At 45.5% G+C, this 25142-nt stretch overlaps 1 protein-coding gene across 1 annotated transcript in view; it reads right to left on the bottom strand.

Annotated features, from left to right (window-relative positions):
* Window positions 1-25142, bottom strand: part of DNAH2 (dynein axonemal heavy chain 2) — a 2945517-nt gene that overhangs the window by 1019751 nt on the left and 1900624 nt on the right. Inside the window, exons 55-56 of the mRNA XM_085638712.1 lie at window positions 20490-20633; window positions 18083-18250 (exon numbers count right to left, since the gene is read on the bottom strand). Of these exons, the coding sequence (XP_085494838.1) occupies window positions 18083-18250; window positions 20490-20633 (312 nt within the window). The remainder of the gene's footprint in view (window positions 1-18082; window positions 18251-20489; window positions 20634-25142) is intronic.

The raw sequence follows: 25142 nt of genomic DNA, 5'->3' as shown, positions 1-25142 counted from the left end.
AAAAGAGTAGATTGGGCATCCCCAGAGAAGCCAGAGGTCCTCAACCAGGCATAGCGCCTTAGGGCTACCCACGCGGAAACCGTTCTACCCAGCGAGTCGGCGGTATCCAGCCCACACCGGATGGTGAACTTTGCTGTGTCTCGACCCTCAGCAACAGCTTGGGTGAGCACGGCCCGAGCCTCCTCCGGGCACTGTGGCAGTATTTGCGCCACCATGTCCCACACCATGTGTGCATAACGGCCCAAGAGACATAGAGTGTTCATCGACCACAGTCCTAAGCTGGCAGAAGAAAACATCTTCTTCCAGAGATGATCCAGATTCTTGGATTTCCTATCCGGGGGAGCAGTAGGGAACGCGCCTTTGGAGGTTGAGGCTTGGACCATCAACCTCTCAGGGGTAGGGTGTTGGGAAAGGAAAATGTGATCACCCAGGGCCGGGCAGTGGTGTCGGGCAATCATCCTATCCACAGGAGCCCCTGTGCTGGGCTTGGACCAAGTGCCCAGAAGGATGTCGGTGAGGGCCTCATTGAACGGCAGCAGGGGCTCAGAGGAGGGCACTGCTGGCTGAAGCACCTCAGTCAGGAGGTTAGTCCGGACTGCCACCATAGGAAGCTCGAGGCCCAAGGTCTCTGCCACCCTACGCATCACCACAGTGTAGGAGGCTCCCTCCTCCATGGCCACGGTAGGGGGAGAAAGCATACCAAGGCCTGGGGAGGTATCCAGACCACTGGCATCATCCAACTCCCCTCTACACTTTCCTAGCTGGTCTGCCAGAGGGTCCACAGACCCTCCCAGTCCTCCTTGCGCTCCTCTGGCTGCCACTCAGGGTGAAAAGGAATGCCAGGATAGAACAGTGGTACCAGAGTACCAGTCAACGTCGGTCCGGCTCCGTGTTCAGATAGAGGGGGAGGCCGGGGTTGATGTCAGCCGGGGACTCAACCGGCGTCGGAGGTGTCATCAGTGGAATCGGTGCCAGGGGAGGTGTTGTCAGGTCAACCAGCGCCGATCTGGATACAGGCCTGGATACCTGTGGGGTCCTGCAGCGTCGGGCCAGAGCCACCAGCATCGAAGGCCTGGAGCCCCCAGCTGAGTCTGTGTGGCCTGAAGGCGAGCCAGCAGAGTCAGCCTTCCCAAAGATGGAGTGGGGGGCTTTGTAAAAGGCACGAAGCTGGGCAGGGGATGATCCAGCTCCCGGGAAGGAAGGGCAGCTCAGAGCCATCCCAGCAGGCTTCGTGGGCAGAGCCGAAGGATGGCGACTTTCCGCCTCCCGCGTCGTGTCAGCCGATGGACAGGGAGAAGGCGAAGAGGGACGGTGCTTCTTTGCCTTCTTCTTGTGCTTCGAATAACCCGAAGAGGAAGACTTTGAATGATGATGATGACTCCACGACCTCCCTCTCGACCGGGACCTCGAGCGGCGCGGAGCTGACTGCCGGGTCTCCAGAGGCTTTCAGAACCCCTCCCGCAAAGACTTCAGGTTCATGGCTGCACAGTCGGAGCAGCCATTCGGGTCGTGGTCGCACTCGAGGCACCAGAGGCACACGAGGTGTGGGTTCATGTGAGGAAATATGAATTTTGTGATCAGTTATGTCCCCTATCGTAGACCCCAACGGCTCCATGTGCATGCCATAAGTACATGTATGTTCCCTCCTACTCCAGTTTTGAAGACGCAAATATATGTGCGTCCACCGTCAACATGTCCTCTTTCAGATCCGCCATGAATGGGTCAGATATTCCATTCCTAAGTATGAAAGGCCACCGACTTTATGTGGTTCACTTTCCACATTTTACAGATTCAGGCGAGTAGGCCCAGAATTCTGTCATCAAGCCTTTTCCTGCCTTCTGCCTCTGAAAGCTCCAGTCTGAGCCTGCATTTGTATCCATGAACTTTGTCCTACTCCCTGCGCGGCTAACGGTGCCTGATCCAGCATATTGCCTGCCAAAAACTGTATTTCACCTTCAAGATTATCTACTTCGCTCCTCATCCGATGCATTCCTGTCTAGCAGTTTAGGTAAACATTCCTTCAGCTACCGTGCAAAGGGGCCAGGCCTCGCTGTCCTCATGCAAGTAATTCATAGCTCCGTTACCATGGAATATTCCTACCCCCTCGCATCCCATGTAGACACTTAGACGCTTGTACACGCACTAACAGTCAGTATAGAATAGATTCTATCCTAGAGACCTTTCCTTTTGGATAACACAGTTCTTTAAACATAGGATATTAGATATGATTTGGGATTAGGTTGACATAACCCCAGACTTCTGTCTCCACATGTAGAGCTAAATGTCAAGTCCCCTTCACCCTCTAGTTGCACGTCAATCACACGTCATGCGGCTGCGCGCGCATCTCTGCCAAATATTTCTGCTGACATTGCAGGATTCTTTTATGGATCCACCCACTTGTGACATCATATGTAATGACGTATTTTAGTTACACCCATGTATACGCCTCTATTAGTTACGTATGCACAGTTTATCTGTATTATCAGCTGTTACGCCTCTTGCATCTGTTTCACTGTAATGTATTTTCTATAAAACTGCTTATCTGTCAATAAAATATGCCCCTTCCTTCCTGAACTTTCGTGGTGATGGAATAGAAGGCCCACAATTCGAATTGTATTCCTTTGTATAGGAATAAAGCCTTTTAAAACCTCTAATACCACGGATTCTGCCTCTTATATTTACTGAGTTATTCTTAATAGACTTTACCGCATAAAAAATAGTACCGGTAACGAAATATTTACCACATAAATTGGCGCCCGAACAGGGACACTTTCTCATCTCACGCGCCGGCGGTGCGTTGCAGGCCCGGTCTCCTGCCACAGCTGAACGGACAAAAACGCGTACCTGCAGGATTTCCTGTATCTCCCTCCGGCCAAGCGGGGGCAACTGAGGCTGCGATCAACACCCAGACGAGGCGGTGAGAAGTGCGAAGTATCCCGACCAGAGCCTAGCTGAGAGAGCAAGATCCGAGGTATACAGAGGCCCACCAGGTTCCGAAGTTCCGAGTCCAGTCGAGTCGAGTCCAGTCCGGTCCAGTTTCAATTCCGTTCCGAGGCCTTCCGTTCCGAGCTACCCGGTGAGTACCATTACCGGGGAGGCATTTTACGTGCACATAGTCTGTGCCGGTCAAGACGGGTTTGGGTACACAAATCCGGTCTGCACTGTTTCAGCAGTGTATCTGTACTGTTTAGCAGTATATATAGTATGTCTTGCATATAAATAAGTATTATCTAGTGTCAGTATTATGTCAGTAACTAGTTTTCTATTAGTTATCATCGTTCGTTAAAAAATGTTAAATGTTAAATGTTTTAATACGTTCTATACATTGTGGTGTGAATGACTGTTCATTATTGTGTTTTATAAAGTGTGTTCTAGTAATAAGGTCTAAAAATGCCGCTCTTTTCGAAATTAAGACAGATCAAAACTAGAAAAGGGGTACTCGAAGAAGCTGTTCCCATCCCACCTAGGGACACTCCAGGATACTTTATGTATCATAAGCATGGCCTAGATGCCATATTATTTCTTGATTTATGGGTGGACTACACCAAAGAATGACCAGAGAGTCAGAGATGGCCCGCAGCGGGGACCTGGGATGCAGATTGCATCATGAGAGTAGAAGAAGAATTATGGAAAAAGAAAGCCAGACAGTCACAGAAAGATGCCATTGAATTATGGCGTAAAGAATCATACAGACGTACAGACAGGAAGAGAAAGGTAGAGAGAATTCAAATAAAACTCGAGAAAATCTATTACTTGAGGAAGGTACCCGAGTAAACTCAGAACAAGTAGATAGACAAAGAAACACTCTTATGAATGGTATGTATCCTCTTTTGGCCGAAGGGTTACCTAAGGCTATTCCGGAAATACCAAAAGACTTAACTCCTCCATTGCTCCCGATAAAAGCACATCCCAAAACACATCCCAAAACAGCAAAGGACGTTTTCCTTTCCTCCTATTTAGATGACGTAGCTCCCGAGTATGCTAATGCCATACCACACATACCGCTTGACGATGGTGTTCAACACCAAGAGCATCCGTCTGTATCCCCGCAACTACAAACTCCTACACAAGTTCCCACAGGTCCGTCCGTTTCTGCAGTTTTTCCCGCATCTACAATCTCTATCCTACGTCCAATGAATCCTTTCGTGCCTAGCGCCTCAGAGGGTGCTACAGGAGGTACGACAGACATGTTTGCCACCCCGCCGCGAAACAAACAAACCCTTAGAGATTTAGCACTCCAACGTACACCCCAACTAGCGACATCCGACATGTTTAAAGAACAGCTTGTGGATTGTAGATACGACCCAGTACCAGGTAGACAGGATAAATTGCTCATATCATCACTACGTATAAGACGAGCTACATTATATTTAATGACAATACCAGGAATGGGTGAACACCTAGACGAAATATATCGCTTTGTCCAAACAGGGCGAGGTCCAGAAAGTATTAACGAAGCTATGGAATACCAGAAAGTGGATGTCCAAAGACAACTACTACGTTTTTTCATAAATTGTGTAATTAGGAATCAAGACAGGCCCGGGGCAGATCACGATACCATGCAAAGACTTGTCAAATGGGGTCAGAACATATCAGAAGAGAAACATGATAGACAGGCGTGTATAATCGCCATGTGTCGAAAGATCCGCAAGGAAGTAGAACGAATACATAAAGAAAGACGAGAAACAGACAGAGTAGAATCAGAAGAGGAGGAGGAGCAAGAATCAGAACAAGTAGAAACAATAGCTTATGTAGGTAGAGGAAGACCCCATAATAATACTAGAGGCTTTAATGATCAGATACGTCCACTACGTCCAGAATATAATAGACATTTTCCAAACCCTATGTTAAATACAAAGTCCCCCGAACATCTATTCCAAGCCGCTGATAAATTACTCCGAGATCGAAGAGGGTACCATGTGCTCGATTCCATGGACGAACAAGAATTAGCCAGGTCAGCAGTACAATGGGCTGACAGTCCCGGCGAATACAATGATGATGTACTTGCACACATGTTTCTGAATCTTGACCCATACGAACAGCGTTTAGCTAGTATATACATGATTCAACACCTCCTTATATTATATAAAAGCCAACACTCCGATCCAGGACCCTTACCTGACATATTGACAGAACTACTCACGAACATATGGAGAGGGTCAAGCACTGATTTGATCAAAGAAATTCTAGAATCCCGAAACCAATATTTAAATTTCGTATGCCCAGAACACGTTCCAGTTCCCATCATAGGAAGAAAAATGTATCACATAGATAGACAGAACCCGTTACGCGAAGTACACCCAATCAGAGGTGACGGTAATAACTTTACACGCGTGTTTGTGTACACGCCTATAACTAAACTGGAATTATTAGAAATGAAGAAAGTAGTACCCAGCCATGACAAGGACCCAGCAGGTTTCCACCGCGAGATAAAAGACATGTTACTCATGGGAGAGTATACCTACCCCGACATTATGAAAATATTAAAAGTCCTATTACCCGCCGGTGTTTACGAGAAACTCAGAGAAAAGGAATGGGAGGTGGGAGACCAAAAGATAGATTGGACAGCATTAGAAAACGAAGAAAGGGCCCGAGCTGCAGGAGCAGGACTTGGGGAAAAGACTACAGCACTAGCAGGACTACTAGTGCAGGTACTGCCACGTTTATTAACTACGAAAAAGGAAGACTGGGGTGCAATCTCAGCCTGTAAACAAAAGCCAGATGAAGACACTAGTGATTTCTATTCCCGATTTGAAAAATGTTTTGGTATAAATAGTGGTATAAAAGCCAGTAGTGAGTCATATCCACATCTGTTTGTGACAAAATTAGTTGAAAATTCTCTGCTACAAGTCAAGAATAGAGTATTGAAATTCGAAAGTACCTGGCAAGGTAATACCCCATCACAGATGTTACAAATGTTACAATATCATCATAATAGAATTAGAGAAGAACAAGAACACGAACAAAGACGTATGAAAGATACAAAAATGAAAATGCTTGTTGCTCAATCAGTTCCAGCCGATAGTCATCAAAAGGGTAATTCCGCAGGTCCTACGAAAGGGACATGCAACTATTGTAAACAACAAGGTCATTATATACACGATTGTCCAGTCCTGAAACATAATATTGCTACAGGTAGAACTCAGGAGAGACCACGTCCACCTAGACAGGATCAGAATCAACAACAAATCCCTCAGCATGCACAACCTAGGTTAGCTCTGCAACAACTAGCTCCGCAACAGGGAGCTCCACAACAGACCGTAGCACCACCACAAACGCAGCCTATTGCTGCAACACAAGCAACAACACAACAGATGTATCAGTATGCACAAGCAGATTATCCCGATTATCAGCGATACACATGAAATAGCCTAGGGAGGGAATTTGGCTTACCCCTTATAGAGGTTCCTGTAGACCAAGAGGGACCTTAAGTACATAGTGAACTATTAGGGGAAGACAGAAAGTTTTTACTTGATACAGGGGCAAGCAGAACAACTATAAGACTCAGTGAAGTTCCAGGGGCACCCCTCTCAGGCTCACAGAATATTTCCCTTGGATTCTCAGGAAAACCTATAATAAATGACGTAACACAACCTCTTCCACTTACGATTGGTCCGTTGACACGTACTACAGATTTATTGCTTACTAAATCATGTCCAGAAAACTTGTTAGGTATAAAAACATTGAAAGCTCTAGGAGCTATAATATGTTGTTCTCCGGAAGGAGTACGACTATTTCTACGTGACTTTAAAGGTCACTACGTGTCCAGAGACATGGATCACCGACTGCAGAATTTACCTACACATTTATGGGCACAAGGCCCCACTGATGTTGGTTGCATGAATATTACACCATATCGTGTCACACTAAAAACAGGAGTAATACTACCACGAATACGACAATACAAGTTACCACCCGATGCTGTTGTGGCTTTGCTGCAAATCATTGACGAGCTCATTGCACAAGGAGTGGTTGTCGAAACCGACTCCAATGTATGTAATTCCCCGATAATTCCGATTCTTAAAAGAACGGATCCAAAAGCACCACCAGTATATCGATTAGTTATTGATCTGCGCGAATTAAATAAATGTATTGTACCACAATACCCTGTGGTCCCAGATATCTCTTCATTACTAACAGCTATTGACTCAGAAGCAACGTTCTTCACTGTAATTGACCTCAAAAATGCTTTCTTTAGCGTCCCAATCGATCCGGAAAGTCAATACTTGTTCGGGTTCAGTTTAAATGGACGAAGTTTTAAATTCACACGCGCACCTCAAGGATTTACAGAAAGCCCCAGCATCTATAGCCAAGCACTGAAACGAGAACTTGACAGTATCCACATGCCAGTTAACACTGCCTTGCTTCAATATGTCGATGATCTACTGATCACCGCCCGAAGCGAACCTGAATGTGAAATAGCGTCACTGACGGTTCTGAAATTCCTGGCCGACAAGGGGCACAAGGTGTCCCCTTCTAAGCTGCAATTCTGTGTCCAGCGAGTTGTTTACCTTGGGCACTCGCTGTCCAAGGAGGGAAGGCAGCTTACACCCGACCGCATCCAGTTAATCGCTAACATGCCACCACCCAAGACACAAAAGGAGGTGCGGGCTTTTATAGGCCTCACTTCATACTGTAGGCAGTGGATCCCTCAATATGCATTTCTAGCAAAACCACTCATCCAGTTGACAACACAGGAGGCAGCCACATCGACTGTCCTCCCTTGGACTCCAGAACATACACACGCCTTTGAAAGCTTAAAGAAAGCTTTATGCCAAGCACCTGTTTTAGCAACACCATGTTACAGCAAACAGTTTACACTCTTTGTTACAGAACGCGAAGGTACTGCCTTGTCAGTACTCACTCAGGAACAAGCAGGATCACACAAACCATGTGCTTATTTCTCTAGTACATTAGATCCAGTAGCTCAGGCTCTTCCTGCGTGCCTGAAATCGGTGGCAGCAACAGCTTTAGCAATCAGACAAAGCGATGCCATAGTGTTAGGACACCAACTGACAGTACAAGTACCACACGCAGTAGAGGTTCTCCTGAACCGCACACAAACACAACACTTGACCATAGCGAGACTCACTGGTTACGAACTGACATTATTTCAGCCACACATAGAAATCAGACGTTGCAATACGTTAAATCCTGCCACACTGTTACCAGTGGGCGGAACAGATCCATTGGCACATGATTGTGTCGAAGTCATTACTATCACGACGAAACCCAGACAAGACTTGACAGATATCCCTTTGTCAGATCCAGACTTGACATTGTATGTAGATGGGTCATGTATGAGAACAAGTACAGGAGAGTTAGTGGCCGCTTACGCAGTCACAACAGACACTGAAGTCATTGAAACAAATCGTATTAACACTTTGTCAGCTCAAGCAGCAGAGCTCATCGCTCTGACACAAGCCTGTATTCAAGCCACAAATAAGAAAGTCAATATATACACAGATTCACGTTATGCATTCGGAGTCGTCCATGACTTCGGCGTACTGTGGCGAGAGAGAGGTTATTTAACTTCTCACGGTGCCCACATCCAACACGGACCCCTCATTCAAGCCCTATTAGACGCGATTCATCTACCTACTGCAATATCGATTATGAAATGCAAAGCCCATACAAAAGTTACCGATATCATTTCTCAGGGTAATGACCTAGCTGACCGAACAGCTAAACAGACTGCTCAGAATCAGACTCTCACAACTGACATGACAAAGACAATAGTTCAGACACTAACACATTGCATGACAGTTAAGGATCCCGCCCTTGATGTAATTGACATACAGACACATGCTACACCAGAAGAAATAAAGAAATGGACTGAATTAGGAGGGATCCAAACGGATCAAGGATGGATGACGAAGGAAAAATCTATATGGTTTCTTCCCGACTCTATGGTTCAAGTCATCATTAACACAATACATAGTCCAGCGCACCTAGGAGAAAAAGCTATGCTAGACAGCATTCAACACATTTGGTTCAACAAACACTTGCGAGCAGCAGCTAAACAAAAAGTTCGTACCTGTATGATATGTTGTCAGTTTAATCCAGGTAAAAGCATCCCCGTAGAGCAGGGTGGATTTCAACCTCCCGATCATGCTTTTGAAGTCCTCCAGATGGATTATATCCAGATGGAACGATGTCGAGGATTCAAATATGTTCTCGTAGTTGTCTGTGCTCTTTCCCGTTGGACAGAAGCATACCCGGTTTCAGATTACACTGCTCCGACTACTGCCAAACAGTTAGTTCGAGAATTCTTCCCACGGTACGGTTTACCACGTGTTGTCTACTCAGATAACGGCCAGCCGTTCTCATCCGAACTAATGAAACACGTTTCCCTTTTGTTAGGCTACCAATGGAAATTCCACTGTGTCCGGCATCCCGAGGCCGCAGGTCTCGTGGAACGTCATAATCAAACTCTGAAAATTAGATTGTCCAAAATATGTAGGGAAAAAGGTGTCGATTGGATAGTAGCCTTACCAGTTGCACTCTTTTACATGAGAATGGTAGCACATTCTCGAACTGGGCTATCCCCGTACGAGGTGATCTTCGGTAGACCACCAAATATGTGGGGGACGCCTATACCTCGCAAAATCACTGATGTTGACTGTAATATGCTGACAGATTACCTGGCTTCCTTGATGTCTGCACTACAATCTTGTCGTTCACAGGTAGCCGCAGCTTTTCCCGATAATACTGAGGTGAAGCCCCATGACGTGGTTCCTGGTGACCTGGTTTTGGTCAGGAATTTCGACCGGAAGACCCAACTGGATCCTAGGTGGAAGTCGCCTAAGTTGGTTCTACTGACTACAAGGACTGCCGTGAAGATTGAGGGTCGCAAAGGGTGGTTGCACTCGAGTCATATCAAGAAATTTCATGGACTACCAGCCAGTGTGAATACTCAACCCTGTATTCCCTCACAGACAGACTCAAAGCTCCCCTTGGTTGAGAAATCAAAACCAGAACTGTACAAACTGAAATTGAGGTCTAGCAAGTCAGACAATTTGATTGTTTAAGTCCTCTCCAAGGTGAATCGGTTGAATTTGTCTCTGACATGTATCCTCTAGACCGGAATAGAGAAAGAAATCAACAGATGCAGCTGAAAAAGCATGCGTATTGTAAATCACTTCGTAGTCACTGCATAGTAACATTATTAATTTTGTTTTTTCTAAGTCTTCTGATCATTATTTTCAGCATACTATTGCATATGTATTACCCTATTCTTAAGCATGTTTACAATGTAACTGCAGAACATTCTTTTAGCGAATTACCTCCGCATGAGTTGTCCTATAGATTTGCGCTGCGCAACAACACATTCATTAGTATGTTACATCATTCCCATCAGACCAGCAATGCCACAAATTGTTGGATATGTGGCCGACTCCCTCCCTATCAGAACTATAAGGGAGTTTTGCCCCTCTTTCCATATCCGTTCACACACAATGGCTCCTGTGGAGCATGGTTTAGTTTGATTAATTCCTTAGATTCAAATTCCGCAGTTTACCAAGACAACTGGGTATGGGAAAACCTGAACCTAGTTTTGCTTAAAGTCTGCTACCCTAACAAGGAGGGACTTCCCAAAAGAACAGGAACTGATCTAGAAAATGAAGTATATGGATTAGGTAATTTTACACTTAACCTCATGATCCTGAACGTTGAATCTGAAGCTACACCAATCTTGCCCGCCATGTCAGTATTCCCAGTAAAAGGGGAATTATGTGTAAGAAAGAATGGTTCCATACATATGGGCCATAGTAAATGCACCACTGTAATAAAATTCAGTGATCAAGGCAAGTCTACATTTAGAGCTTCCCATCATTCCTACTTCATATGTGGCCAGACCGCATATATATGTCTACCTCTAGATTGGGATGGTACCTGTTACATAGCATTCCTTCTGCCACCTGTTTTCCTAGCTCCTCCTGATTATCATAGAAATACCCATTTAGTACACAATAGACAACAGAGAGATCTCCCAATTGTCGATTACACTGAAACAGCATGGGAAAAATACACAGATTTCAATAAAGGATTCTTTCCCTATATAGGTACAGTCACTAATAGTAAGCTGATACGTAGATTAACCAGAACCCTTGAAGCAGTAGTGAATGAAACTATTTCCGCCTTAGGCAATTTAACAGAAGAGCAGTCTGCTATGCGGATTGTTGTGCTTCAAAATCGTCTTGTCCTTGACGTCATCCTGGCCGATAGGGGCGGAGCTTGTAGGGTCATCGGATCAAGTTGCTGCATTTTCATACCAGAAAATTCGCCGTCAGTATATAAAGCCATAACCCGCCTTCATAAGATTATAAGCCAGATACACCAGAGTCCAGGCACCTGGACTTGGTCCGGTTGGTTCTGGGGCGTGTTGTCAGCCTGGGGATGGAGAATCCTATCCTTCCTAGGTATTGGCTTTCTCATACTATTCAGTTGCTGTTTATGTCTACAATGTGGGCCAGCGATTTGTGGTCTGTGTGCCACATCGTGTATCCCACATCCAAGTTTTCGTTCAAGATCCCGGAAGAAGAAAGAAGAACAAATGATGCTATATGAACAGATCGATGGATTGATGAAGATCGATATCGCCTGAGGGTCCGTAGGGGACAAGGAGGGAATGAGGAAATATGAATTTTGTGATCAGTTATGTCCCCTATCGTAGACCCCAACGGCTCCATGTGAATGCCATAAGTACATGTATGTTCCCTCCTACTCCAGTTTTGAAGACGCAAATATATGTGCGTCCACCGTCAACATGTCCTCTTTCAGATCCGCCATGAATGGGTCAGATATTCCATTCCTAAGTATGAAAGGCCACCGACTTTATGTGGTTCACTTTCCACATTTTACAGATTCAGGCGAGTAGGCCCAGAATTCTGTCATCAAGCCTTTTCCTGCCTTTTGCCTCTGAAAGCTCCAGTCTGAGCCTGCATTTGTATCCATGAACTTTGTCCTACTCCCTGCGCGGCTAACGGTGCCTGATCCAGCATATTGCCTGCCAAAAACTGTATTTCACCTTCAAGATTATCTACTTCGCTCCTCATCCGATGGATTCCTGTCTAGCAGTTTAGGTAAACATTCCTTCAGCTACCGTGCAAAGGGGCCAGGCCTCGCTGTCCTCATGCAAGTAATTCATAGCTCCGTTACCATGGAATATTCCTACCCCCTCGCATCCCATGTAGACACTTAGACGCTTGTACACGCACTAACAGTCAGTATAGAATAGATTCTATCCTAGAGACCTTTCCTTTTGGATAACACAGTTCTTTAAACATAGGATATTAGATATGATTTGGGATTAGGTTGACATAACCCCAGACTTCTGTCTCCACATGTAGAGCTAAATGTCAAGTCCCCTTCACCCTCTAGTTGCACGTCAATCACACGTCATGCGGCTGCGCGCGCATCTCTGCCAAATATTTCTGCTGACATTGCAGGATTCTTTTATGGATCCACCCACTTGTGACATCATATGTAATGACGTATTTTAGTTACACCCATGTATACGTCTCTATTAGTTACGTATGCACAGTTTATCTGTATTATCAGCTGTTACGCCTCTTGCATCTGTTTCACTGTAATGTATTTTCTATAAAACTGCTTATCTGTCAATAATATATGCCCCTTCCTTCCTGAACTTTCGTGGTGATGGAATAGAAGGCCCACAATTCGAATTGTATTCCTTTGTATAGGAATAAAGCCTTTTAAAACCTCTAATACCACGGATTCTGCCTCTTATATTTACTGAGTTATTCTTAATAGACTTTACCGCATAAAAAATAGTACCGGTAACGAAATATTTACCACACATGACCGACATCAATTTGTGACAGAAGTCACAAGGTTTGAAGCCGGTACATCAATGGGACATTCCTCTGTGCACCAGGAGTCGAACGACTCAAAAAGATGCCGACAAAAGTCAAAAAGTTTTACTCAAAAAGTGACTAGGGTACAGCTCTCTCCAGATCTGCGCTGGTGGTGAGAAAAATGAAAGAACTGACGTCAGCGTGCAGGGGCGGAAACTAGGTAGATACTGCGACGTCATTCTGGTGATCACGACGCCAACAACGATTGCGGAGTCGACTGATGCCACCTACTGATGCACAGGAGTACTGCTGAATAAAAATTCTCCGGATCCAGTCTGATGCCAGGGGGTAATTCTAAGGTAAGGATTCTATTACTAATAGTCTCTTTTAGATACCTTTCTTTCAATTGGATTAGTAGGGGTACATGAGGACCGATGGTGTGGTGCAATTTTGTGGGGCCCCATGCTGGTGGGCTGAATGGAAGGCCCTGGGCAGCTGCACAAGCTGCCCGTGCTTGGCGCCGGCCCTGATGGCATATGCTTTCATTCTTCACATCTCTTATGTTCAGCAAAAGGTACAAATAATGAACGGAATGCCGAATAATGCAAACATTCACCCCCAAGCACAAGGATCTGGGTTTAATCCATTGTTCTTTTGCTCATAATGCCATCCCAGTTTGGACCCAGCCATATGCAAATCAGTCTTGACCCTGAGCCTCATGGGAACAGTCCAGACCGAACTGCCAAGCCAGGTTTCTGGTCCAGGGAGGACCTGGCTTGGCAGTTCGAGTGAACTGTTGCATTGTTCAGCATTCCATCCATCATTTGTTTCTTTTGCATTTCTCTTATATTCAGGGCACGCAAGGAACGGTAGCTCCGTTGCTAACTGACTTCCCTCTAATAATATATATTCTACATTATGAGGTTAAATCCCAGTTTGCTGTCAAGAAGATAGAACGATACATACACCCGGTTCATACATTTATTAAAACAACTTGAAAAAAGCGCTTGAGAGCCAACAAGTGTAGGTCCAATGCTACTACATAAATCTCCCAAGGACACTACCGCCAAGAACCTGTCAGAATGTGTTTCGCTGCTGACTATTTATTATTCACTGCCTTACCCAGTGGGTTTCAGGTGACTCACGCCACCAGGTGTATGCGAAGCAGCAAGTATTAATCTAATGCTACTACATATATCACCCAAGGCCCCCCACCCCCAAGGACCTGTGGGAATGTGTTTCGCTGCTGACCATTTATTGGTTAATGACTTACCCAAGGGGTTTCTGGTGACTCAAGTCACCAGGTGCAAGCGATGCAGCAAATATTTGTCTAATCCTACTACAGATATGTAGGAAGGTAGGATCCTTCTAGCATGGTTACCCTCACTTTTTGCCTGATGTCCCTACTCCAATGGCCTGTATTCTTCAGGGCGATACTAGAAAAAAACAATACCCTAGTGATGCAACCCTGTAAACTATACAGGTGACTGCGTAATGTGCTAAATGTCAGCTTCAGCATGCACACAAAATAAATGTACTTGATGTGTTAAGGAAATATCTGCTGACAGAAAGCACAAGTTGAAATTGCAACCCTTGGAACTTAATGGACTCTATTTTTGCGTCTTATTTATGACTTTCTCTGGGTAAGCTTTTTCTCTGAGTCTGTTCGAGAGACTAATGTTGCTCCGTACAGTTTCTCCTAATCCACAAGAATTTGCCTACAGGTAGGTTTTCCCGTAGGGTTCTCGGTTGTATGAGTTGTATGATGGTATTGCTCAGGCTGGGGGTGGGATCTGTTTTAAGACTAGTGTAATTCCTCCTGTCCTGTAGAAGGGTGAGGCAGGCTTCCCTTTAATCGTTCTTGCTTTGAATGACTATAGCGCCACCTTTATCTGATGGTTTTATTACAAGGAGATCTTTTTTGCAGAGTGAATCTAGAGTTTCTCTTTCCTGTCTGGTAAGGTTTTGGAAGGTATTCCTTTTTGTTTGAAATTCTTCAACTTCTTTTATGACAGCTTCTTCAAAGGCTAGTACTGCCGGGTGGGAGGCTGGGGGGGTCTATGAGGGTGGAGGTTGGAAGCCTGATTTTTTCCTCAAGTTTGTGTGGCCTTCCTTGGTTTCTGTGTGTGGGAACACACCAAAGAATGCTTTAATGCAAATCTTATAAAAAAATTACTTCAGCTCCAATCTCATTTTGAATTTGTCCATCTGTGTCGTAGAGACAAATCCCAAACCTTTGTTGAGTACCCCAAGTTCTGTTGAAGATAATTATTCTGTGGCGAGACTGAGGTAGAAACGGATCCGTGGTTGCCACAAGTAATAGATGCCCACTTCATGCTTTCTAAACAGTTCTTTCTCTTTTCCTCTTTGTGATAAATACCTGCACTCCAGTGTTTATCTACAGGGCCTCCCCCTGCGCCCACTGATAAGTACAATTTATTTATCACCAGGGTAAGCCAACAATGGAACACAAGTAAATGTTTGTGTCAATGTCTTCACGTGTATGTTATAGTACTAATGCATGTCACGGCCATACGGCCTCCAACAATTGTGATTTCTCTATGTCTCTGTTTATTTATCGGTTACATTTAACACCATTCCGATTAAAATGTGCTTGCTTTTATGGCATCTTTTGGTGCCTACATGTGAGATAAGTCCAAAATTCGGACACACACGTGCAAAAAGTACAGAGTAAATTTTGAAACTCTTAGCCTGTAAGGAATATTTCCAACAGAGCTCAACATATGACAAATATACGAGTTTTTTCATGATTGTGGAGTTATGAGGAACCTATAAATGAGATTACACTGCAATTTCAACTTGTGCTTTCTGTCAGGAGGTATTTCCTTAACAGAGCAAGTACATTTCATTTGTTTGCATGCTGAAGGGGCCCCCACAGACCCCTGCCCCCGCACATATTCGACTGGCCGCTGCCGCCATCGCACCCGAACTGGTACGGACCACCAACGCCTCCCTCACGTCCGGCATCTTCCCAGACGACTGGAAACAGGCAGAGGTTAAACCCCTCCTTAAGAAACCCACGGCAGACCCAACGGACCTGAAAAACTACTGGCCCATCTCTCTCCTCCCGCTCGCGGTGAAAGTCACCGACCGACTCGTGAACGTCCAGCTGACCACCTTCATCGAAGAGAACTCCATCCTCGACGCCTCCCAGTCTGGATTCCGCAGCAACCACAGCACCGAGACCACCCTCCTCGCAGCCACGGACGACAGCCGCATGCTACTCGACCAGGGACACACCGCGGCCTTCATCCTACTGGACCGCTTCGCAGCCTTCGATACAGTCTCTCATTGCACCCTTGCAGCCAGGCTTCACGACCCAGGGATACAAGGAACCACCCTCGACTGGATCCGATCCTTTCTGTCCGGCAGAACCCAGAGGATCAGACTCCCGCCCTTCCTCTCCGAACCCACCGATATCAACTGCGGAGTACCCCAAGGGTCTTCCCTCAGCCCCACGCTCTTCAATGTCTACATGGCCCCCCTCGCCACCATCGTCAGACAGCATGGGCTCAGCATTGTATCCTACGCCGACGACACCCAGCTCATCCTCTCACTCACGAAGGATCCCGAAGACACCAGACTTTGCTTCCAGGAAGGAATGAAGAACGTGGCAGCCTGGATGAAAAACAGCTGCCTGAAGCTCAACTCAGAGAAGACCGAGCTCCTCATTCTCGGATCCTGCAACTCTGCCTGGGACAACACCTGGTGGCCCTCCGCCCTCTGGAACCCACCCACTCCCACTGACCACGCTAATAGGCCCTTTCAGATAAACTTAACAGTACATGTTCAACTTTTTAAATAGACTGCACCTTGCCCTCTGGGCTGTTCAGGGCCTACACTAGGGGTGACTTATGTGTATTAAAACAAAGGTTTGCACCTGGCAAAAATGTTTATGTTCCTAAGCTGAAATGGCAGTTTAAAACTGCAAACACAGGCTGCAATGGCAGGCATGAGACATGTTTAAAGGGCTACTTAAGTGGATGGAACAATCAGTGCTGCAGACCCATTAGTAGCATTTAATTTACAGGCCCTGGGTATATGAAGTACCACTTTACTAGGGTCTTTAAAGTAAGTGAAATAGGCCAATTGGGTGTAAGCCAATTTTACCATGTTTAAAGGAGAAAGCACAAGCACTTTAGCGCTGGTTGGCAGTAGTAAAGTGTGCAGAACCCTAAAGCCAGCAAAAACAAAGTCAGCAAAATAGGAGGCTGAAAGGCAAAAGTTGGGGGGGAAACACCCCAAGTACGTAAGGTCCAACAGTGCACAATTATCTGTTTTTCAATGTGGCCAGTAGTTCTTATGTGATTCACATCATGAGGTGCATGTGATGCAGTAAGTGCATGATCAGTGCTATTACATATACTACAACATATATCTTCCAATGACACCACAGTTAAGCTGTGTGAACGTTTCACCTCGCGACAATATATTGTTCAATGTATTTCCCAGTGGTGTTCATGTGACTCATGTCATAAGGTGCATGCAATGCAACAAGTGCCTGTTCAATGCTATTTCATACTTATCTCAATCACAATGCTGTCAATAATCTGTGTGAATGTGCTTCAGTGCAAGACCAGCTATTACTCAAAGGGCTGTGTTTCTCATATGCACACAGTGGTTCAGAGCTGACTCATGTCGTAGGGCACATATGGTTAAAAGCTGACTCATGTCATAGGGCACATATGATGCAGCAAGTGCCACTTCAATTCTTTTACATACATGTATCAATGACACCACATTCTGAGTGAATGTGTTTCACTGCATGACCATCTATTGTTCAGTGCACTGTCCAGTGCTTCCCATGTGAGGGGTATGCAGTCCAACATGTGCCAATATAAGGTTAGTCTATATATATCTCAATGAGACCGCAGTCAATTGTATGAATGTGTCTCACTGCACCACCATCAATTCTTTAATGTGTTACCGAGTTTTCATTGGTAATTCCTGTAATAAGGTGCATGCAATGCAGCAAGTGCCAGTCCCATGCTATTACATATATATCTCAAATACTTCAAAGTCAATCTGTGTGAAAATGTTTCACTACGCCACCATCAATTGCTCAATGAGCTACCCAGTGGTTCTCAGGTGACACATCATAAGGTGTTTGAGATCCAACATGTGCCAGTCTAAGGTTAAAACATAAATATTCCAATGAAACTACAGTCAATCTGTATAAATGTATTACACTACACCACGATCAATTGTTTAATGCACTTTCCAGTGGTTCTTAGATGACTCACCTTCTCGGAATTCCTGCTTGCGGTAGGACTTTGTCACTTCAATCTGAAAAACATTGTAGACACAGATCCAGGATGACAAGCGAGCCAAGCTTTGCCGCCCACTGCCGCCGATGCCAATCAAGAGCATGTTTCCCCGGAGCTGGCCAATGACTCGGACGATGCGAGTTACTGGAGAGAGGAGGACAGAGGTAAAGTCAGACAGAATGCATCAAATTAATTCTGACTCAGGAATGACCAGAAACACTTGTGGAAATACAGCGGTATTTAGGATACTTTTGTGTCATGGGCATCAATAGGAAATTGTGCAAACATTTGGAGCACATGAGACAATGTTGATATGGCGATCAAAAACAGGGAAGGTTTGTGTCTTACAAAATACAGCACAGTCCGAAAAATACTGCTATAAAAACAGGCAACAAAATAAGGGCCAGATTACATGTTGCACTGCCAAAGTTTTTCAAGAGAAAGTGGAAGGTGCACTCGTAGCGAAGTCAGACACGTAAGCAGTAATTCCAAAAATATTTCCTTTATTCAATCAGTCTTTAAAACTGGCACACAGCCAACATGTTTTGTTCCCAGTAGTGCCAAAAGGGAACTTCATCAGGGCTCTTGGATATCCATCTATTCCGTAATGAATAACACATTTGTTTGAGGAAATAACGGCTCAAAGGGCAAAATCCGCCTGGGGCAAGGTGTGTAAAATAAAGGTCTAGCACAAACAAATAATGTATATATTGTAGTAGAGGTGTCTCAAAGAGTCCTTAATAGTAATGGGCATAGTTCAAAGCACCGCTTATTTGTCAAATGATCCTGGCATGTATTCTCTAGGGCATGTTGAACTGGAACTGCATGATATCCGGAATAGTTGGATATCCAAGAGCCCTGATGAAGTTCCCTTGTGGCACTACTGGGAACGAAATGCGTTGGCTGTGTGCCAGTTTTACAGACTGATTGAATAAAGGAAATATTTTTGGGAATTACTGCTTAAGTGTCTGACTTCGCTATGTGTGCACCTTCCACTTTCTCTTGAAAAACTTTGGCTGTGATTTGCACCTCTGGACGACGGGTGCAGGAAGTGTTTTTGCACCACCCCTCAATTGACTGTACATGTGGATTGGTTGAGCTGGACCTTGGTCTGTCGTTTGTTTTTTGTTGGCTAATTTACATGTTGCACTGCACTAAAGAGGTGGAAACTCTGTAGCTATAAAAACTGGTACCAAAAGCAGCAACATCCTGTGAGTAGTGTTCAATTACAAGTTGACTCCCATAAAATGGGGAATAACCATGCAGACCCAGATTTTACTGGTACAATTAAGCATGAAAACTCTACTTTCATGTGGATTAATGCACCCATTTATGTGGGCCATGCTCTGAATAGAACGTTAATGGAGGTAGAGGGGCCAATGTAGATAATGGGGGAGGTGTTGATAAGGAAGGCTGTGGGGCAGCAGAGGGAGCACTGTATGCTTCCATTGTATCATAGGAGGGGGCCAGGAAGGGTAGATGGCTGGGGCTTGGCTATGCTTGCTTCCCTCTTTCAATTTTACCAGTCATATATTTCTGGCCGGTAGAATTGGGTCTGACATTCCTGCAACAGTAAAATTCAGGTGTGGGAGCACCAGACCAGTTGCGAGCAGGAACAGTGATATTTACCACCAAGATACCACTCAATCTGACTTGTAATCGGGACAAAAAAGTATAAAGCAAAGTAGTGACTTTTATTGTTAATTGTGAAGTGAACAGAAGTTCTAAGTTAAAATCTGACAGGTACATGAGGCCCAGCGCATCCACACATGGATAATTTAGGTGCAGGAACATCTGGCCAGTAGTAATTCAAAAAGATGATGATATCGCCCTGCCTAAAGTGTGCCTCAAGTTGCATTAAGTACTGACTAACAATATGTTGTTCTTACATTTAGGAGAGGGCTTTTAACCTGTCTTAGGGGCTGACAATACCTTGAAAAAAAATGGAAATGTATGAAAATGGCAATAAGAAATAGAAAAGCAACTGACACACATGGATTCTAGGTTTTGTCTCTGCTGTCCTGGGTATGAAGTACTCTCAATGCAGGAGCGGAAATGCCTAGGCACTGAATTAACCCCTGTGATTACTGAAGGTATAACAGATTCTACCAGGTATCTAAATACATCAAAGGAGATTAATCTCCTGGAAGAAAACATATGCATCAAAACATAAGTTTAGATTGTGTGGGTTTCTTAGCAGGAAATACCAAAGACATTCAGATTTGAGCAATGGAAGATATTCATGCTATTACGAATCACTACACCCAGCTGTTGACCTCCAGGATGCCAGAGATTCCGCACAGACATTGACATTTAACACCAGTGCACTGTAAGCATAAAACCATGTTGCTGAAGAAACATAGACTAAAACTAGGCCGCTCACTGTGTTCAATGGCGTCGCGGAAAAGGACCAGATTCATTGGAACCACCCCAGGTCTGCTGTTGAGATCATTCAGTTGGTTCTCCATATAGATCTTCAGAGCTTTGAAATCGGTCAGGTCTTCGTACACTGGGCGTATGAAGTCACCTTGGAGAGGGAAGGAAGAAGAACACAGTAGGACACACGTGAGCAGCATTTCAACTTAGGTTAGGATTTATTTCAGGTTTTTCAATGGCACATTCAGCACGTCACCACAACAAAATCAGACACAACATAGACTTTCTATTTTGTTATACCAAAGCCAAACTACTGTGCTGCTACTGAGTAGCTATAAATATTACTGGTACACATCACCAACTAGGTCAACTCCACTAAAAAGATTGTTTATGAATGCTCCTCCTTTTCCTCTTCTTTCAGAACAAAAAGTGCCAAAACTGAAAGGGCTTCATTTATTCATTCGAAAGAGGGAGCAGTTATAATCAGGCACATAAAATTAAACTTTAAGGCCTAGGATTTATCTGGAAATTGGAAAGTACCCTAAAACGATTTATGGTGTCTAGAATTTCTATTGCTTAGAAACTCTGATCACAGCAAGAGAAATGTATATAAAAGTGATATAACAAATTACAACCATCATGATCAGTGAAGATCTTCTATGGTTCAGTATTCTATCCTTGGTGACTCCAGGCCCATGTCAATCAAATCAGTGCATCTGAGTGAAAGCAGGACTGTGCTTGTCATATTAGCCCATGGAGTCAATCAGAGCTGTGCCAATTGTATCACTGCACCCGAGTCAGAGCAGGATCGTAAAGTCGTATCAGTACACCAGAGTCAATCAGACCTGAGCAAGGTGTTTCACTGCACCTGAGTCAATCAGGACTGTGCCGCCATATCAGTACACTTGAGTCAATCAGACTGTGCCCATCGCATCAGTATTCCATTGTCAATCAACACTGTGCTTGCTGTATCAGTATGCCTGAGTCAATCAGACTGTGCCCATCGCATCAGTATTCCATTGTCAATCAACACTGTGCTTGTTGTATCAGTACGCCTGAGTTAATCAGTACTATTTAAGACATATCAGTCCACCTGAATTAATCAGTACTGTGCCCTCAGAATAATTACACATGAGCCAATCAAGACTGTGCCAGTTGCATCAGTAAACCTGAGTCAGTCAGCACTGAGCTGGCTGTATCACTGCATCTGTGTCAATCAGGACTGTGTCCATCATATCAACCATTGGAGTCAATCTGAACTGAGCTGGCTGTATTACTGCATCAGAACTGAACCAGCCGTTTCACTGCACATGACTCAATCACGGCTGTGCTATTGGATCGGTCAATCTAGACAGTGTCAGCTTTATCAGTAAATCTGAGTCAATCAGGATTGTGCTTGCAATATCAGTACGCCTGATTCAATCCGGACTGCATCAACACTATAAGTATGCTGAGTTAGGCTTATCAGTCCAGTGGAGTCAAACAGGATTGTGCCAGTCACATTTGAAGCCTTAATACACCAGCACTGTGCCAGCCATCTCGGCATGCTAGATCCATTCTGGACTGTGACAGCTGTATCAGTATATCTGAATAAATCAGGAGTGCGCCAGCTTTTTCAGTGCACTTGATTCAATCAGGGCTTTGACAAGCAAATCACTACACCTGAGTCAATCAAGTATGTGCCAGCCATATCAGTACACCTGATTCAAACTAGACTGTGCCAGCTTTATCAGTATACCTCAGTCAAACAGGACTGCACCTGCTGTATCGCACAATTTACTTACTTGTGTAACAATATATCTGTAAGAGACATTAGTTAGTGATGAACAAGTTACTTACCTTCGGTAACGCTTTTTCTGGTGGATACAGTATCTGCCTGTGGATTCCTCACCTTGTGAATATCCCCTGCGCCAGCATTCCACGGAACTTTTCTTCCCCAGCACTCCACGTCGACGTGGGCGACGTCATAATGCATCGGCTCCGCTCGCGACTCCGTTCGACGTCACCGGAGCCATAAGAAGCCCATGTCGGCGTGTTGACGTCAGTTCCACCCATTTTTTCCCCGTGCCTTCGAGGCGAACAGGTGGACTAACGATAGACTCTAAGTATACACAGTATACAATAAACCATAACATATATATATATATAATATGCAAAGGAAAGGAATGCAAAGAAAAACAAGCATTTCCTACAACTGTACCATACAGCAAAAACACATATCTACAAGACCTTTTTCACGGTATATGAAGGTGGACAACGGGGAGGCGGGTGGGCCAGTGAGGAATCCACAGGCAGATACTGTATCCACCAGAAAAAGCGTTACCGAAGGTAAGTAACTTGTTCTTCTGATGGATACATCTGCCAGTGGATTCCTCACCTTGTGAATAGATTCCCACAGCAGTCCCCACTCCCGGAGGAGGATGTCCACCTTCCTATACCAGAAAGTATTGCAAGACAGAGCGCGCAAAGTGGCCCTCCCTCCTCATCTCAGAGTCCAAGCAATAATGCTTTGCGAAAGTATGGAGGGAGGCCCAAGTCGCGGCTTTACAAATGTCTGCCACAGGAACACCCCGGGCCAAAGCAGACGTAGATGACTTAGCTCTAGTTGAATGAGCCCTAATGCCCTCAGGAGGGGTCTTACCAGCCAGGGCGTAGCAGATCTTGATAGCCAGCATTATCCATCTCGACAGCGTGCGCTTGTGCACCGCTTTACCCTTAGAACGACCAACGTATCCAATAAAGAGCTGGTCATCAAGGCGAAAGTCCTTGGTTCTGTCCAAATAAAAACTCACAGCCCTCTTTGGATCCAGGCGATGGGAGTCTTTCCTCCTCTTTGGAAGGATGAGGAGGTGGGTAAAAAACAGGGAGAGTAATGGACTGCCCCAAATGAAACGGAGTGACAACTTTAGGCAGGAAAGCAGCCCTGGTCCTGAGAACCATCCTTTCAGCATGTAAGGTAAGAAAAGGAGGTTTGGAACTAAGAGCTTGAAGCTCACTTACCCTCCTTGCCGAGGTTATGGCCACAAGAAAAAACACCTTAAAGGACAACAGCCTCAAAGGACAGCTATGTAGAGGCTCAAATGGGGACCCCATTAGAAAGGTTAAAACAAGATTAAGGTCCCACTGAGGCATTACAAATGGAGTAGGAGGAAACATGTTTGTAAGGCCCTTGATGAACCTCAGAACAACCGGAGATTTAAATAGTGAAGGTTGATCTGGGAGGCACAGAAATTCCGATAAGGCCGAAAGGTAGCCCTTGACCGTAGCCACAGCAAAGCCCTGCTGAGCCAAGGAAAGAGCAAACTGGAGCACATTAGAAAGATGAGCCTTTAAAGGGTCAATGGACCTCTCTCCACACCATTTTACAAACTTAGACCACCTGTAGGAGTAAATGGACTTGGTGGAGTGTCGCCTGGCCGATAGAATAACGTCCACCACATCAGGTGGGAGAGAGAAGGAACTCAGGTTGCCCCGTTCAATCTCCAGGCATGAAGGTGCAAGCTCTGGAGGTGGGGGTGTAGAACCTGCCCCTCCGACTGCGAGAGGAGGTCTGCCCTCAGAGGGAGACGGAGCGGAGGGCACGAGGAGAGGTGGAGAAGATCTGTGTACCACACTCTTCTTGGCCAGTCCGGGGCGACCAATATGACTTGGGCCCGGTCTTGGCGAATCTTCCTCAGAACTCGAGGAATCAAGGGTATGGGAGGAAACGCGTAAAGGAGTTGCGAGCCCCAACTCAACTGAAACGCGTCCCCCAACGCCCCCTGCACCGGATACTGGAGACTGCAGAATGACGGGCAGTGCGCGTTCTCGAAAGTGGCAAACAGATCCACCCGAGGAGTTCCCCACGTCCGAAAGACGTGACGAACTACCTCCGGATGGAGCCTCCACTCGTGGTCGGCGGAGAACTGCCGACTGAGACTGTCCGCACGCACGTTCAGCACCCCGGCCAGATGATTTGCCATCAGACAAATCTAATGGTCCTGAGCCCAGGACCATAGAAGTAAAGCCTCTCTGCAAAGACAAAGAGACCCCACTCCTCCCTGCTTGTTGACATACCACATCGCGGTCGTGTTGTCTGTCAGGACTTGAATCGACTGACCGCGAAGGGAAGGGAGGAAGGCCTTGAGCGCCAAACGAATTGCCCGCAACTCCAGAAGGTTGATGTGAAGCAACCTTTCCTCTGGAGACCAAAGACCTTTGATCTCCAGGTCCCCCAGATGCGCACCCCACCCTAAGGTGGATGCATCCGTTATCACTGTGGCCACCGATGGAGGAAGATAGAAGGGCTTCCCTTGAGACAGATTGCCCTCCACGCTCCACCAAGACAGATCCGCTGCAGCTTCTCTGGAGATCCTGATCGACTCCCCGAGATCCCCGTTGTGCTGATACCAATGCTTGCGGAGGCACCACTGGAGCGCCCTCATGTGCCAGCGTGCATGGTTGACCAACAGAATGCAGGAAGCGAACAGACCGAGCAGGCGAAGGACCTTCAGAACTGGAACAACCGCTCTATTGTGGAATAAAGGGACCATCTCCTGAATGTCGAGAATCCTTTGAGGTGGAGGGAATGCCCGACACACAGTAGTGTCCAGTACCGCCCCTATGAACAGGTTGCGTTGAGAGGGCACGAGGTGAGATTTGGGCACATTGATCGAAAAAC

The sequence above is a fragment of the Triturus cristatus genome, chromosome 12, assembly GCF_964204655.1.
Source record: "Triturus cristatus chromosome 12, aTriCri1.1, whole genome shotgun sequence".
NCBI classification, from domain to species: domain Eukaryota; kingdom Metazoa; phylum Chordata; class Amphibia; order Caudata; family Salamandridae; genus Triturus; species Triturus cristatus.
The sequence above is the reverse complement of the archived record's forward strand: the minus strand, read 5'-3'. Positions and strand labels throughout refer to the sequence as shown.